This window comes from Globicephala melas, chromosome 8 (assembly GCF_963455315.2).
Source record: "Globicephala melas chromosome 8, mGloMel1.2, whole genome shotgun sequence".
Taxonomy (NCBI): Eukaryota; Metazoa; Chordata; class Mammalia; order Artiodactyla; family Delphinidae; genus Globicephala; species Globicephala melas.
The window spans coordinates 2,427,868-2,444,302 of record NC_083321.1 but is presented as its reverse complement, the minus strand read 5'-3'; the positions used below and the strand labels follow the sequence as shown (position 1 = coordinate 2,444,302).

At 55.9% G+C, this 16,435-nt stretch overlaps 1 protein-coding gene across 1 annotated transcript; it reads left to right on the top strand.

Annotated features, from left to right (window-relative positions):
- Positions 1-3,037: 3,037 nt before the first annotated feature.
- MRGPRG (MAS related GPR family member G) lies at positions 3,038-4,336 on the top strand. Its single transcript, XM_030833080.2, has one exon. The coding sequence runs from the start codon at positions 3,038-3,040 to the stop codon at positions 4,334-4,336; it is 1,299 nt and encodes a 432-aa protein (XP_030688940.2).
- The last annotated feature ends 12,099 nt before the right edge of the window (positions 4,337-16,435 follow it).

The following is a 16,435-nucleotide window of genomic DNA, read 5'->3' as shown; positions in this document are numbered from 1 at the left end:
GTGTGAAGCTGCCCACTTCGTAGGGCAGAAACGGCTGAGTAGCGGCCACTTGGTGTAGTCAAGGCTCCCGCTAGCACGGTCGGGCTTGGACACAGGCCACCAGCTGTGAACAGGCTCAGGAAGGATTCGTCCAAACAAACGCACTCGGTGTTTCGGGTGGTGGCACAGGCTTCAGACAACAGATATTTCCTTTCTCGCAGTCTGGAGGCCAGAGTCTGGAATCAAGGTGTCCCAGGGCTCCAGGGGAGGGTCCTTCCTTCCTCTTCCAGCTTCTAGGGGCTCCAGGCATCCCTGGGCTTGTGGCCACGTCCCTCCAGTCTCTGTCTTCGTGGTCACGTGGCAGTCCCTCTGTGTGTCTCTCCTCTCCTGTCTCTTATAAGGACACTTGTAATTGTGTTTAGGGTCCACCTGGGTAATCCAGGATGGCCTCATCTCAAAACCGTCACTTCTTCTCAGTAAGGTTCCAGGGATTGGACGAGGACGTGTCTTTGGGGGCCCCATTCAGTCCAGGACACGCACCACCCTGGTGTTTGCTGCTGTCGTTGCCAACACACCGAGAGCAGACGCTCCTCTCGAAGCTGTGCTGAGAGCCTGGCGTGCGCGAGGCCCCACTGGCAGCAGTGGGCAGAGAACCCGGGGACTGGCATGGGACATGGCGGGGAGAAAACGAAAGGGGGCAGGAGGGCAGGGCAAGCTGGGGTGTGGTGTCAAGTATCCAGGCCAGGGACAGCTCACAGGGAAGGTGGCCTTTGAGGAAAGGGGGAGGGGCAGCGGGCGAGCGTCCCAAGACCCAGCAGGCAGAGCGGCAGGGCGGCAACAGGGCCCTGCAGGTGGAAACCTTGTCCCTGGGCCTGGAGGCCAGGCAACTCTTCACTCCTTAAAGCCACGTGCAGAAGTGCAGAGAAGCCGGGGGACCTTGGCTGGGAACCACAGGCTGCGCGGAACACTTATTCCACGGGCGGCACTTGTTACGCAAATGAATTCGAAGCTAAATCCACTTGAAAAATGTTAGAACAAACAGCATCTCTACACATAACTTCTGACTTGCACTCTGAGTCCCCAGGGCCACAGAGCAGCCCACAGAAGAGGCGAGTCCTCGGCAGGACCAGCTCAGAGCACATAGCTCTGCGGAATAGAGTTTAGAAAAGTATTTTAACCCCTAAGAATCTGTCAGCAGCTGGGGCCCCAGGGTTTGAGGCCGGCAGGTGGACGGTTGGGGTGGGTCCTTGGGAAAGGGACCAACATCTGCGGCCCCAGACATCCCCCAGCGGCACCGTCCAGTGACCCACCGTGTGGGATCCAGCGCCAGGCCGGGCACGAGCTGTCCAGGAATGACGATGGCCCGCTGGACACCGGCCCCCAGGCTGCTGCCCCACCCACATCCCTCAGGTGCTGAGGAAGAGAAGGACTGGACCACATGGAGGATATTATCTCCACCTGAGCTCATCCCGTGACCAGGAGGGGCCCTCCCACTTCCAGCGACCTGGCTAAGCGCCCAGGTCCAGCCAGCCGGGCCCCGGGGACACGAGAGGTTTCAGACCCGGGGGGAGCCCTGGGCGGCAGCGTGCAGGCGAGAAGGCTTGGGGCCCCTGCACCAGACACCCCTGAGGACTTTCAGGCTCCCGTCGGACTGGGAGTTGGGGGCAAGGATGGGGAAGCAGGCTGGCGGGGTCAGCATTTAAAAGCCGGCGCTCTGGGTCCTCGTTTGAATGTACGGGCAGGTGTGCCTGTCCTGAGAGCTGTGAGGACGGCCTTCCTCCAGCCCTCCCTCCACCTCCACCTAACTCGGCCCCTCCACGTACCTCGGGGAGACTGAGGCTGGGGCACGGGGGGGCGGTCAATGCAGGGCCCCCGGGACGCCAGAGTCCAGCTCGGCTCTCTGGGGCCCGAGACACCGTCACTGCGTGCCTGGCGAGGGGAAAGCCTGGAGGGGGTAAAGGCGAGAGACCTGCCCCCGCACCTCCCACCGGGGCACAAGGACAACCACAGAGAAGGGTGTCAGCAAGGGCGCGCAGGCACAAGACAGGGAGGCCCCAGGGGTCTGTGGGAGGCTCCAGGGTCTTACAGGAGGCAGGACCTGGGTGAGTGGGGAGGGGGCGAGGGCGGTCCCGGCAGGGGCACAGCCCAGCGAAGGGGTGACTATGGGAAAAACTCAAGGTGTGCAGGTGGGCTCCCCGCCTCCACCGTGTCTCTGTGTCTCTATCTCTGTCTCTGTCTCCCCTGACTCCTCACCCCAGAGACAGGGCCCTGATGGCCCCCCCACTGCATCTCTGAGGCTAAGAACAAAAGCCATGTGGACCCCGGGGAGAGGGGCCCAGGGGAGGGAGAGGCGGCTCTGAGACCCTCCACTGCCTCTGCTTCCCTGTGACGGCGTCTCTCCCCTCGGACCAGAGCAGGGCTTGGCTTCTCGCAGGCAGCAAACACCTGTGTCAGTTTCTCCCCCAGAGGACCGGGGCCCCGCCACCATGTCCACACACCTGCTGCAGCTTCAGAGCCGCACTCGGCACCACCCGCTGGCAGCGGGAGCCCCGGGTCGCGTCCCTGCCCAGGCGGGAGAGCAGGGGAGGCTGGGCACGTCCCCCAGCCTTCCCTCAGCCGCCCAACCGCCTACTGCCTCCACCAGGACATCTGCACCCACCCTTGTCCACGGCAAGTGCAGGACAGAGCGTGCTCAGCAGACCCTCTGGGGCGGGGACCCAGCAGGAGTGTGGTCCTGGCCCTCCAGGGTGGGAGGGCCCCCGCGGAGTCCCTGAGTCGTGTCCTCATGAGAGCCCCCTTTGCCTGCAGAGACCTGTCCAGCCATCACTGACCTCTGCGACACGGCTACCGCGGCGTAGCCGTGTCAATCGATCTTGGCGCATTTAATCTAAACATCCAGCCGGGGGCAGGCCTGCCCACCTGCTCGGCCATCCTCATCTCCCTGTGTTGGGTGCATCCTACCTAATCCTCCTTTTACAAAGAGGTGATGAGGCCTGAAGGGTTGGGCACTGGCCGGGAAGGCGCCCCGGGCTGGCTGCATCTGTGCAGCTGCGCCGCGATGCCACCCGCCTTCCCGGGCGGTGATAATAACGGCAACGTCTGTGGCCTCCCTCCAGGGTCCTTCCCACCGGCCGCGGAGCCGGCCAGCATGTTCGGGCTCTGGAGGACCTTCACCGGCGTGGTTTTCTACCTCACTCTGGCTGTGGGCCTCGGGGGGCTGGTGGGGAACGGGCTGGTCCTCTGGCACCTGGGCTTCCACATCAAGAAGGGCCCCTTCTCTGTCTACATCCTCCATGTGGCCACCACGGACTTCCTCTTCCTGGGCTGCCAGCTGGACTTCTCGGCCATCCAGGCGGCCCTGGGCTCCAAGGACAGCCTCTACTTCGCCGTCACCTTTGTTGCCTTCTCTGCGGGGCTCTGGCTGCTGGCCGCCTTCAGTGCCGAGCGCTGCCTCTCCGACATCTTCCCCGCCTGCTACCAGGGCTGCCACCCCAGACACACGTCGGGCACCGTCTGCGGCCTGATCTGGGCCCTGACCCTGCCGGCCGTGCTGCTGCCCGCCAACGCCTGCGGCCTGCTGCGCGAGGGCGTGCGCCTGTCCACCTGCCCACGGTACCACGTGGCTAGCGTCACGTGGCTGCTGTCCGTGGCCCGCGTGGCCCGCGTGGCCGGGCTTGCACTCTTCGTCTGGGTGACGTGCTGCTCCCAGCGCCCGCGCCCTCGGTTCTATGGCATCTTCCTGGGCTCCGTATTCCTGCTCTTCTTCTGCGGCCTCCCCTACATCCTCTACTGGACCCCGCACCCCATCCTGAACCTCCTGCTGCCTGTGTTCCTCCCGCTGGCCACCCTCCTGGCCTGTGTCCCCTGCAGCACCAGGCCGCTCATCTACTTCGCGACGGGCCGGCAGCCGGGCAAGCGGGAGCCACTCCGGGTGGTCCTCCAGAGGGTCCTGGGGGAGGGGGCCCAGCTGGGGGCTGGGAGGCTGTCCCTGCCCATGGGCCGCATGTCAGGGCCGGCCAGGGTCCCCCCAACCCTTCCAGACCCTCCAGGACCATGTGTCATCCCAGCCCCCCCCCAGCTCACTGGCCCTGGGGACCCAAGGGCCGGGGGCATCAGGAGAGCCGTGGTCTTGACTCCCACATGCCCAGCCTGTGGAGTACAAGGAAGGCCTGAGGAGAAGGCCAGAGGCACAGTAGCTAAGCGGGGAGTCCCCAGGACTGGGGCGAGGATGGGCACCCCAGCTCCCGCCTCCTTCCCCCCCTGCCACCAGCTGAGGGCTGGGGTGGAGGGGAGGCCGCCCCCCAAGGCCCACGTGGGCAGCTGGGCGGGGCCTGTCCTCGCTGAGGCCGTGCTGTGATCCTTCCACTATAGAGTTCTCCGGCTGCCTCACCCGCAGGCTCCCAGCGCCCAGGTGACCCCAGCAGTCTCCCTACCGGCCACCAGATGGCGCTGCTTCCTCACCAAACGCACCCATAAGCGTGCCCGCCAAAGCAGGGTCACTGCAGAGCCTGGCGCCAGCTGGGCCCTCCCCTGCCCCTTCCAGCCCTGTCGCCCGGAACGGGGGTCCTGGACACCTGCTGCCTAGAGGGTGCTCTTGCCCCCAACCCCCATCTCCAACTTCCCCTCCTCCCAGGAATCCTTTGCTCACTCATCACCCCCACCCATCCCTGCCCACTCCTTGCAGACCCTGCCCAGCCAGTGTTTGCACCACCCTCCTCCCACTCCCCTGGGCTTCCCTTGGGAAGGAAGGAAGGAAGGGTGGGAGGAAGGGAGGGAGGGAACTGCAGCCATTCCTTTTAGCTTTCAAAGAACAAATCATTGTATGTGTCTCTGATTTTTTAAAATAAATTTATTTATTTTTACTTTTCGCTGTGTTAGGTCTTCGTTGCCGCACACGGGTTTTCTCTAGCTGTGGCGAGCGGGGACTACTCTTCACCAGGGTGCGCGGGCTTCTCATTGCAGTGGCTTCTCTTGCTGCAGAGCATGGGCTCTAGGCGCGCGGGCTTCAATAGATGTGGCACGTGGGCTCAGTAGTTGTGGCACACGGGCTTAGTTGTTCCGCAGCATGCGGGATCTTCCAGGACCAGGGCTCAAACCCGTGTCCCCTGCATTGGCAGGCAGATTCTTAACCACTACGCCACCAGGGAAGCCCTCTGATGATTTTTTTTTAAATGACAGTTCATAGTTATTGTCAAGACTTTCAAGTCCTACAGAAAATATTGAAAAGATAAATCAAAACTCTTTGGACCTAGAGGGAGACACTTTGGGCATAGAACCCTCCAGCTGTGTTTATTTTTCTAATAGAGACCCACAGAAATTTCCATTTTTACCAAAAAGAAAACATTCTATATATCCTATGTGAAACCTGTTATAATAAAGCATTTTATAACTCCAGGAGAATTGTTTTAAAAAGTCCTTTTTTCACTAGAAAATGTATGTGTTGCTCATTATGGGAACTTCAGAGAACATTAAGAAATGGAAAGAAGAAAGACTTACCTATAGCCCCCCAACCCGAGACACCTTTGCAGGTTGTCCATCCTTCCCTGGGATGGGCAAGGTTCTGGCCAGTCCTGGTTGCCCTGCCTGGTCTCCCCAGACTGCCCTTACGACTGGATGACTCCAGCCCAGGGATGCCAGGGCTCTGGCAGCCTAAAGGCCATCCCGTTCGGCAGGTTCAGGAAGGTGGGTGAGGACCCCAGCCTTGGCTTTGGGGGGTAGGGTGCCGAGGGGCCATCCATTCGTGGGACCACTTCCTGCTGGACCCCAAGGAGGGGTGTGGCCTCCTCCCTGGAACGCCTGGAAATGGGATGAGGGTGAGGGCAGCTTCAGAGGGGCCCCAGCATAAGCCCCGCCCTCCCAGCCCCAGGAAATAGCTGTGAGGCCCCCTGAGGGGCCATCCATCTGTGTGCTGCCACCGGGGACAGACGGTCAGCTGCCCCTGGGGCGCGTGATAAACAGCCCAGTCTAGACAGATGGGGAGAGCGGGACCTCTGGCCCTGGAACCCGCCGCTGGGGCGAGCGGCGGCAGCCTGGGCCCAAAGAGCCAGCGTGTTCCCAGTCCTGGAGGAGTGATGGCCACCTGGAGGGACGGGGCTGTCGCAGGGCTGGGCTCCCATCCCACTGGCACCTCTCCAGCTTGGTGACCTCCAGCGAGTCACCGAATAGCGGGGAGCCGTGTCTGCAAAAGGAGAGGGAACAGCATCTCCTTCCCGGGACGCAGAGGTAGGAGGCAGGCAGCCAGGCTGGCAGAGGGCGGTCAGTGCTGGGGCCCGTCCCCACCTTCAAGGCCAACCGCGTTGCGTCCCCCGTCTCTGCCTCCGTCTCAGGGCAGTCCTCCGGATGGCCCCAGCCCAGCCTCACCTCACCACCTACGCTGCCTGCTGGCGTCACTGCTCCTGGCACATCCTGCTCGGCCATCAGGACCCGTCCTTGGGCCGGTCTGTTCTGTGACACCGGGAGCTCCCTGGCAGCAGGCGCCCTGCCCTCAGCTCCTCTGGTGCTCACCTGCCCTGGCTGAGCACCCAAGGGGACCCCCTTGCCCAGAGCGGCCTCCCACCCACCACGCACTGCATTTCCTGCACTCATGTTTGCACCCCTGTTAGTGTCCGTGTGTCTCACGGGAAGGTGGGCTCCTGGGGGGAGCTGTCTCCCTGGGCCGAGAACCGGAGGCCTGGGTGGAGGGTCCTGACAAGTATTTGTGGAATGGATGGACCTGTGATTGGGTGAACGGGTGATGGCGCGAAAGATGGGGTCAAGTGAATCAAGGGCATGGCCGAAGTGGAGCACCACCAAATGGACTCGGACCAGGTCTGTCCTGGGTCCTGGGACATTCCAGGCCAGCAGAGCCCTGACTACTGACCCGACACCTGAGAGGGGGGTGAAGAAGGGAGGGGATCTGCTCTCACGGCCGAGTCCAGCCACCACAGCCTGTCACCTACTCTCGGCCACACTCTCCCCTTTCAGCCAGCAAACCCCAACGGAGCCAACTCGGGGCCAGGCACTAGGCGGGAGCTCGAGGGAGGGTCGTGCCATGGTGTGGCCCCGGTCCCCAAGGAGCTCAGCGTCTGGAGAAGGGACAGACACATTGACACAATCCAAGGACGGCATGTGAAGAGGTTTAGGGAGGCACCTTCTGTCCTGACTCACCCTTGACAATCATTACCTGCCCCTTTTTACCCACACGTGTCCCAGTGTGGGTGACAAATCATCACATCACCTTAGTGTTAGGGAAGCACAGAAGAGGGAGGGTCTCATGTCCCTCACTCGGAAAGCAGAGGAGGCTTCCTGGAGGAGGGGGTGGCTGCGCTGAGCCTTACAGAGTAGTGTAAGGAAAGGACTGCCATCCGTTGGGGGCGGTCTGAAAGGCCCCAAACACGGGCACTTGCTGAGAAGAAAAGAAAGACGGGGGTCCCCAGAGGAGGCTGTGGCAGCTAGATCCCGGGATGGGAACAGGTGTGCACCAACACGGGACAGAGGACACCCCAGGGGGGCATGGGGCATGAGACACACATGTGACCTTCCTCCCAGGTCTGTATTTCCTGTGATTCATCACAAATAAAATGTAGACGGTGTGGACTTCCCTGGTGCCACAGCGGGTACGAATCCGCCTGCCAGTACAGGGGACACGGGTTCAAGCCCTGGTCCGGGAAGATCCCACATGCCTCGGAGGAGCTAAACCCATGCACCACAACTACTGAGCCCACATGCCACAACTACTGAAGCCCACGCGCCTAAAGCCCGTGCTCCGCAACAAGAGAAGCCACTGCGATGGAAGCCCACGCGCCACAACTACTGAGCCCACACACCACATCTACAGAAGCCCAAGCGCTCTAGGGCCCATGTGCCACAACTACTGAGCCCATGTGCTGCAACTACTGAAGCCTGCACGCCTAGAGCCGGTGCTCCACAAGAGAAGCCACGGCAATGAGAAGCCCGCACGCCACAACGAAGAGTGGCCCCCGCTCACCGCAACTAGAGAAAGCCCACGTGCAGCAACAAAGACTCAATGAAGCCAAATAAATAAATAAATAAATAATTATTTTTTTAAAATGTAGATGGTGTGAAACAGAGGTCAAGTTTCAGCTGGTTTTTGTTTTCTTTTATTTTTTTTTCCACGTGGCTAACCAGTCATTCTAGTAACATTTGTTGAAAAGACTTCCCTTTTCCCATGAATAACATGGACGCCTTTACTTTAAATCAGTTGATTGTATGTGGTGGGTCTATTTCTGGACTCTGTTCTGTGTTGGTCTATTTGTCTGTCCTTATACCAGCATCACACTGTCTTAATTACCAGCATTAAAGTATATCATGAAGTCAGGTGGTCTAAGTCCTACAATTTTTTATCTCTTCTTCAAGATTTGCATTTCTATATAAATTTTAGAATCAGCTTGACAATTTTTTCAAAAATCTACTGAAAATCTGACTCGGATTGCATTGAATCTATTCAGTTATTCTACAAAAAATTCATGGGGAACTGACATCTTAACAGTATGGAGTTTTTCCGTTGATAAGCATGTTTAACCCCTATTTATTTCAGTCTCTGACTTCTGTCAGGTATTTTTTGTAGTTTTCAGCATAGGTATCTTGTTCATATTTCGGAAAGTTTACCCCTGGGTATTTGAGGTGTCTTGATGCTATGCAAAATTATCTTTTAACTTCATTTTCCAGTTGTTTGATCTTGCCTTTATATAGGATTGAATAAGTCTCCTGTCAACTTACTAAATTCGTTCTAATAGTCTTTTTGAAGTCTACTTAGTTCGTGTACTATGTACACAAACATGTCATTTGTAAATAGAGATCATTTTACTACTTCCTTTTATTTCCTTTTCTTCCTTTATTGCACAGGCTAAGACCGCTCATACAATGTTGAATAGAAATGGTAAAAATGGGGACTTTCCTGATGGTCCAGTGGTTAAGACTTCACCTTCCAGTGCAGGGGATGCAGGTTCTATCCCTGGTCGAGAGCTAAGATCCCTCATACCTTGGGGCCAAAAAACCAAAACATAAAACAGAAGCAATATTGTAACAAATTCAGTAAAGACTTTACAAATGGTCCACATAAAAAATAAATAAATAAATGGTAAAAATGGGCATCCCTGCCTTATTCCCAGTCTTACAGGGAAAAGTGTTCAATATTTCACCATTAAATATGATGTTATATGTAGGCTTTTTGTATATGCCCGTTATCATATTGACATAATTTCCATCTATTCCTAGTTTTCTTAGAGTTGGTTCTTTTTTTATTCATGCATGGGTATTGAACATTATCAAATCTTTTTCTTCACTTATTAAGATGACATATGGTTTTTCTCCTTTGGTCTGTTACTTTGTTGAATTACATTGATTCATTTTCCAGTGCTGACTTTGTAGTCCTTGGATAAACCTTGCTTGGCCATAGTAGATTAATTATCCTTTTTATAAATTGATGGGTTTGATTTGCTAATCTTTTGATAATGGCATTTGCAGTTATATTCATGGGAGATGCTGTTCTCTAGCTTATTTTCTCATAATGCCCTTGTCAGTTTGGAGTATCAGGTATCCCCTGTTACTCTGTAAGAATTTGGAAAAGACCAGTACTCTTTCACCAGATAAACCATCTTTTGTGGGAGGAGTGTAAAATACAATTTCAGTTTCTTTAAAAAATACAGGGCTACCTAGACTCTCTTTTTCTTCTTGCATCAGTTTTAGAAAGTCTCATTTCTCAGGGAATTTTTCCACTTCACCATTTGAATTTAACTTAAATGTGAGTGAGCCATCTTGGAGGTAGACCCTCCAGCCCCCGTCAAGACAGCAGATGACCACAGCTGTGATCAAAATCTTGATTTCAAGACCCTGAGCAGAACTACCCCAGATAGGTCACTCCCCAATTCTTGACTTACAGAAGCTATGAGATAATAAAAGTTTATTGTTTAAGTTGCTAAATGTTAGAGTAATTAGTTATGAAGCGATAGATTAGTAATACAATCATGAAATGTTCCTCTTTGTCTCTGGTGATAGTTCATGCCTTGAGGTCTACTTTATCCGAAGGTAATAGTTAGCTGCACTGACTATCTTGCGATTATTGTTTACATGTCATATTTTTTCATTCTTTTCTTTCAGTCCATTTGCATCTTTAAAGTGTGTCTCTTGTAAACAGCATATTATTGGGTAGTATTTTTTTTTTAATCCAATGGGAGCTCCCAAGGAATTGAGGGGTATTTGCACACAGAATTGGGGGGGCTCTCCTCTCTGTGTATCTCTCTGTTCTCGGAGTTTCTCCTTCAATTTCCAGTCCCTCTGGCAGCCCCAAATTCCAAACTCTGTCTTCCATCTCAGTAAGACTGACCACTTTCTGCTTGCCCCCAATCTTCAAAGCACCACCGGAGAAAAGCTGGATAGATGTGGAGCTCACCAATTTGTCTCCTTCCCCCCAGAATCATGTGGTAGGCTGAATAATGCCCCCAAAGATGTCTACACCCTTTGTAATAATAGCACTCCATATGAAAGCATAGGTTGCCAGACAGATTTTTTTTTTTTGAATGATACGACCATAAGCTGCCTACAAGAGACACACTTTAGATTCAAAGGCACAAATAGTCTAAATGTAAAATGATATAAAATGCAAACAATAACCAGAAGAGAGCAGGGGTGGCTACACTAATACCAGACAACACAGACTTTAAGTAAAAAATTGTTACAAGAGATAAACCAGGACATTTTTTTTGGATGACGAAAGGATCAGCCCATCAAAAAAACACAACACCTATAAACACCTGTGCTTGTGGTATGCTGAAAATGCCCCGTAAAAGATATCCGTGCCCTAATCCATGCGACCTGTGAGTGTTCCCTTGTATGACAAAAGGGACTTTGTAGGTGTTATTAAGTGAAACATCTTGAGGTGAGGAGATTGCCCTGGATTGTCCAGGTAGGCCCAATGGAATCAGAAGGGTCCTTATAAAAGGGAGACAGGAAGACCAGAGAAGGTATAGCGAGCAGAAGGAAGACACAGGGAAGCAAAGTCAGAGAAAGAGAAGATGCTACACCAGTGGCTGTGAGTATGGAGGAGCGGACCACAGGCCAAGGAACACAGGTGCCCCTAGAAGCTGGAAAAGGTAGGAACAGATTCCCCCTGGAGCCCACAGACGAGTACAGCCCAGCATTTTAGACTTCCACCCTCCAGAACTATAGGCTCTATGATTCATAATAAAGTTATTAATTAACTAATTCATTAATTGCCCCAAAATTGTAAGAAGTTCTGTTCCTTTAAGCCACCAAGGTCATGCTCATTTGTCAGAGCGGTGAAGAGAAACTAATCCCGATTGCGTCCCTCCAATTTCTGCCTGCATTTATCTACTCACCTGTGTCTTCCTACAGTCGCTTTTTGGTTTTAAATTTATTTATTTAATTTATTTTTATTTTTGGCTGCGTTGGGTCTTCATTGCTGCACGTGGGCTTTTCCCTAATCATGGCGAGCGGGGTCTTCTCTTGTTGCAGAGTATGGGCTCTAGGCGCGCGGGCTCAGTAGTTGTGGTGCGTGGGCTCAGTAGTTGTGGTGCATGGGCTTAGTTGCTCCGTGGCACGTGGGATCTTCCCAGCTCAAGGATCAAACCTGTATCCTCTGCATTGGCAGTTTCTGATTATTGAAAGCAGTAGGGTTCGTCTGATTTCAGCTACTCTTCCAGCTCTCTCATTGTACGCACTTTTTTTAATGAAAAGAATAAGGATAGTTCTGAATTCCAAAACATGTATGTCCCCAAGGGTTGGGGGCCCATACCCATCTCCTGGGGCTGCATGAGGATTAAATGAGGTGACTCACTGCACAGAGAGCACGTTACATGAGGTTTGGCATAAATCATGCCTCCAGCGATGTTAATGTCTTTGTAGGTTCAGACGGCCATAACAAGAACACCCCACACTGGGCGGCTTATATAACAGAAATGCATTTTTCACAGTCTGGAGATCAAGGTGCTGACATGGTAGGGCGAGGCTGAGAGCCCTCTTCCTGGTTTGCAGATGGTGCCTTCTCTCTGTCCTCACACAGCAGAGAGAGATGTCTCTCCCTGCCCCTTCTCATAAGGACACTAATCCCATCACGGGGCCCCACCCCCATGACCTAATCACCTCCCAAAGGCCTACCTCCCAATACCATCCCATTGGGGGTCAGAGCTTCAAAGTATGAATCCAGTTCAGAGGAGCTGATTATGGTCAGAAGAATGAAAAAGGGCAGGACCCGGACCCATGACGTACGGGTGAATCAGCTGGACTTAGCAACAGACTGAACAGGGCTGCAGCGTCGGTTTCTTCCTCCCATGGGACGCTCGTGGGTGAGCATACAGTTCTCCCAGGGAAGGAGTCTCCCGGGGCTGTCATCACCTCCCAGCAGGGCTTTTGTCCCTTCAGGCATGGAGTCTGCCACCCTCAGCTCTGTGCCCCCTCAGCCTGCAGGCCGCAGGGGCTGAGAGTTTGCAGAGTGAGTGGATGCTTCCTGGACCTCCAGGAAAACTGCTCTGAAGTCCAGGGAGGCCCTCAGCCTGTCTGCCTTCCCTCTCTGCCCTCGTGCAGTGCCCTGACATCCCACTTGCAGGCTGACCTTTGCTAGCCAGAGCTTCCGGGGGCCCGTCTGTCCGCATGATCACCCTCCAGCAGCCCCCGGTGCCAAGGCGGGGGCTTTGAGGAGAGACCAAACTCACAGTGTGGAGCTGCTGACAAGGATGCTTCAGAGCCTCAGACGGCCCTGCGCCTCTAGCGGGCATCAGGGCCCTGCTTGACCTGAGAGCTCATCAGACACCACACAGGGCAGGCCCTCAGTGGTCATCCCTGGGCCAGAGGTCAGCCACTGGGGACCCAAGAGCCTGAGGTCAGGTACCTTTGCTGGCATTCACAAGGGTTAAGTCTGAATTAGTTTCCAGCACTTAACGATTGGGAAATTTCTCATCAAAATACAGATTTCTAGCCTCTCCTAAATGTCAGAGACTGGCAAACCTCACCCACATTGCCCCTGGCCCACAAGGGAGGGGTGGGGAGGGGCCAGCCTCCTGGAGTCCCCTTCTCCACTGTCACCCTGAGACCAGGCCACACCGCTACATCACACTGTTGTTTCCTAGGTTGAAGAGGAAAGTGAATGGGTCTTTTTGCTCCCGTTTTTAGTGAAATGTGGGGAAAGACAGACCCAGGGAGCCCCTCTTTTTGAGAAAAATGGGAGGGAGCTCGTTTCCTTGTGGACGCGACGAACAATCTTTTGTGTATAATGTGCAACAAAACGTGTGTGTCATTGAACCCCCTGCAAGGGTAAGATTCCCCCCTCCCCCGCCCAGATGGGACCCCGTCATTCTGCTGATGGAGAGAGGGAGGCCCAGGCAAAGGGGGGCTGTCCCCAGTCCCCCAACTGGGCCACGGCAGAGCCGGGCCTCCTCTGACAGGTGGGTGGGCACATCTGCGACGCTGGTGCCCAGGCCCTGGGAGCCGCGATGAGGACCCTCGTGTCTCAGCCCCGCAGGTCCTGCGGACGGGGCGGGCGCAGGCCTGTGAGAGATGATGTCCCAGGCCCCCAGCCCACCCTCCTGCAGACAGGCGTGCGCACCCTCCAGCAAGGGGGCGGCAGGTGGCCTGCGCCAGGCTAATGTCCTGGAAGGATGGGCTGCAGGCGGAGGGGAGGTGGCTGCAGAGACACTGATGAAGGACATTTGGTGGCTTCCCGGGGGGAGCCAGGCCCCGTCTGGACAGAGAGACCAGGGAGCCGGGAGCAGACAGACGGAGAGGTCCCCGTGCAGCCAGCAAGGCCGCAGGGCAGTCGTCCTCCTCATTAGCTTCTCAGTAGGAGATCTCTCAATACCTGTGCGCAGAGTGAAGGCCAACCCCTCACAGGGCAGTCTTTCTGGAGAGGATCTGAGGGGTTAACTCCCTGCTCCAAAATATTGCCTCCACCTTCCCCACAGGGCCTGAAATTCCACCCTTAGCATCACAATTTGGGGGTAAAGGGGGATAAACTGATTTGCCGAATTAGAGAGGGAAACAGCAGAGTGGAGATCGACTCCCAGGGCAGGGCAGGGACCACGGCTGGCCAGAAAACGTGGAGTGGAGAGAGCAGCTTTTCAAGGTTACGTATGGCCCCCACTGTCAGGCTGAGAGGAAGTAGGAGACCCACTAGGCCTCCAGGAGAGCCCAGGGTCAGAGATGCCACCTCATGTCAGGTGCCTGGCACAGCACTTGTTTCTATTGTTTTATTATGTCATCATCACCACCATCACCATCAACATCACCACCATCACCACCACCATCACCACCATCACCACCACCATCACCACCATCACCACCATTAGCATCGTCACCATCATCACTGCCATCACCACCACCACCATTACCTTCATCACCATCATCACCATCACCAGCATCATCATCACCACCATCACCACCAACATCACCATCATCACCACCATCACCACCACCACCATTATCATCATCATCATTGCCACCAACATCACCATCATCGCCATCATCACCACCATCACCACTACCACCATTATCATCATCACCATCATCGCCATCACTCCTCCTCCTCCTCCTCCTCCTCAAGGCACCCCCAGCTCCCTACCAAGGACAGAGGAAGGCAGGAGGAAGAGAGCCAGCCCTCACCTCCTCCATGCTCCACATCTCAGTTCACAGCCTGCCCTACACCCACCTCCACACTCCTCGCTCCCTCCCCAGCCCCATGCACACTCAGCCTCCTCCATCGGACAGGTCCCCAGGTTCCCCTGATGTGACCTCATCAGTCTCTAAATTGTAGCCTGAAACCAGCCTCCTCTGCAGGTATATGCACCTGTTTGCAAGCTCGGGTGAGCATGGGCGTCAGGAGCTGTGTTTCTCACTCGGCACTGCCTGTATTGGGCCCGGGCCTGGTAGGTGCTTGGTAAACACTGAATAGAAGAGACTGGGGAGGGCATGTGAGAGGAGGGAGGGAGGGAGAGAGGAACTGATACTTGAAGAACAGATCAAATTTTCACCGGGTCGCAAAAAGATCTGGGTCCTAGGGAAAGCCTTGGATAATCTGCAAAATTCTGATGGTTCGTGTGAGCTTGGACACGGACGTGGCTGCTCTGCTCTGGTCCAGCCCAGGGGCAGTGGTCCCATCCCAGCCCCTCAAACCTGCTCGGGCTGCACCCCCTCCCTTGGGAGGGTGATGTCGGTGATGGTCCCATACCCCACTTTGTGACTGTGACACCTGAAAATGGACAAGACGAGCATCTCTGAGGAGGGACAGTGCTGCCTCGTGTCTGTCTGGGAGTCGAGTTGTCACGGGGCTGGGTAGGGCATGGGCTGCCCACCCCTGCTCCTGTGATGCCAGGGATCCTGCAGACCAGCCTGGAGCAGCCCCCCTGCCCCCCGCTGCACCAGCATCCACCAGAGAATCTTCCCCTGGGGTCCCAGCATGCACCAGGGCCTGGAGGCTGAGGGCGGGGCAGCTCGCAGAGCCCTGCCTTGACCGGAAGCTGTCCTGGGTCCTGAGAGGCCACTTTGCAGCCAGAGAGGTTGAGGGACTTGCCTGGCAGGTGGTGGGTGTGCCAACAAAACCCAGGCCATGGACCTGCAGGGTATCCAGCCTCCACCTCCACGTGATACGCTGGGGCACAGGAGGGGTCCGAGGGTCATGTTTATAAGACCGCGCAGGGCAGAGGCAGGAGGGGCCGCTCTAGCTGCCCAGGCCGCCCCTCTGAGCCCACGACCTGAATCCTGCAGCCCATGGGGCACTCGGGGCCAGCCGCAGAGCTGAGCATGTTAAGGAGAGGCTGGCATCTCGGCGGCAGAGACCAGCCGAGGGCCAGGGATGGCATTACCAACACATCCCAGTGTCTGTCCCACTGCCCTGCCCCCCAGCCCCCCAGGAGTCGCCTGCATCCCACTGCCCTCCCCCCCAGCCCCCCAGGAGTCACCTGCGTCCCACTGCCCTCCCCCCCAGCCCCCCAGGAGTCACCTGCATCCCACTGCCCTCCTCCCAGCCCCCCAGGAGTCACCTGCATCCCACTGCCCTCTCCCCCAGCCACTCCCCCGCCCAGGAGTCACCTGTATGTTGGGGACCTGCAACTCTCCCAACCCAGCTTCCAAAAAAAGGCTTGTCAGCTGTTGCTCCTGCAGTGCTGCAGGCATTCTGTTCTGTTGGGCAGAGCCAGGCAGGGGAGGGGTGAGCAAACCTGTGCTGGGTTGGGGAGGGGGCCGGGGGGTGCAAAGCAGGGATGAGCATGGCTGGGCTGGGCTGGGCTGGGTGCTGGGAGGGAGCTGGGCGCCCAAGGGGACGGAGGATGACACTAGAATACAGGAAGACGGGGCTGAATTCCTGGTGCCCCTGACTTGCTGTGTGACCCCAGGCTGTCGCTCACCCTCTCTGTGCCTCAGGCGCTGCCCCACCTCTCCCCGGAGGTCAGGGCAGTGCCGGAGGGTTTTCTGGTGTTTAATGATGAACTGTCTGTTTCCCACTGTAATCCCT

Excerpts from the sequence above, each read along its gene's own strand:
- MRGPRG (XM_030833080.2), top strand. The coding sequence starts at position 3,038 with ATGCCACCCGCCTTCCCGGGCGGTGATAATAACGGCAACGTCTGTGGC.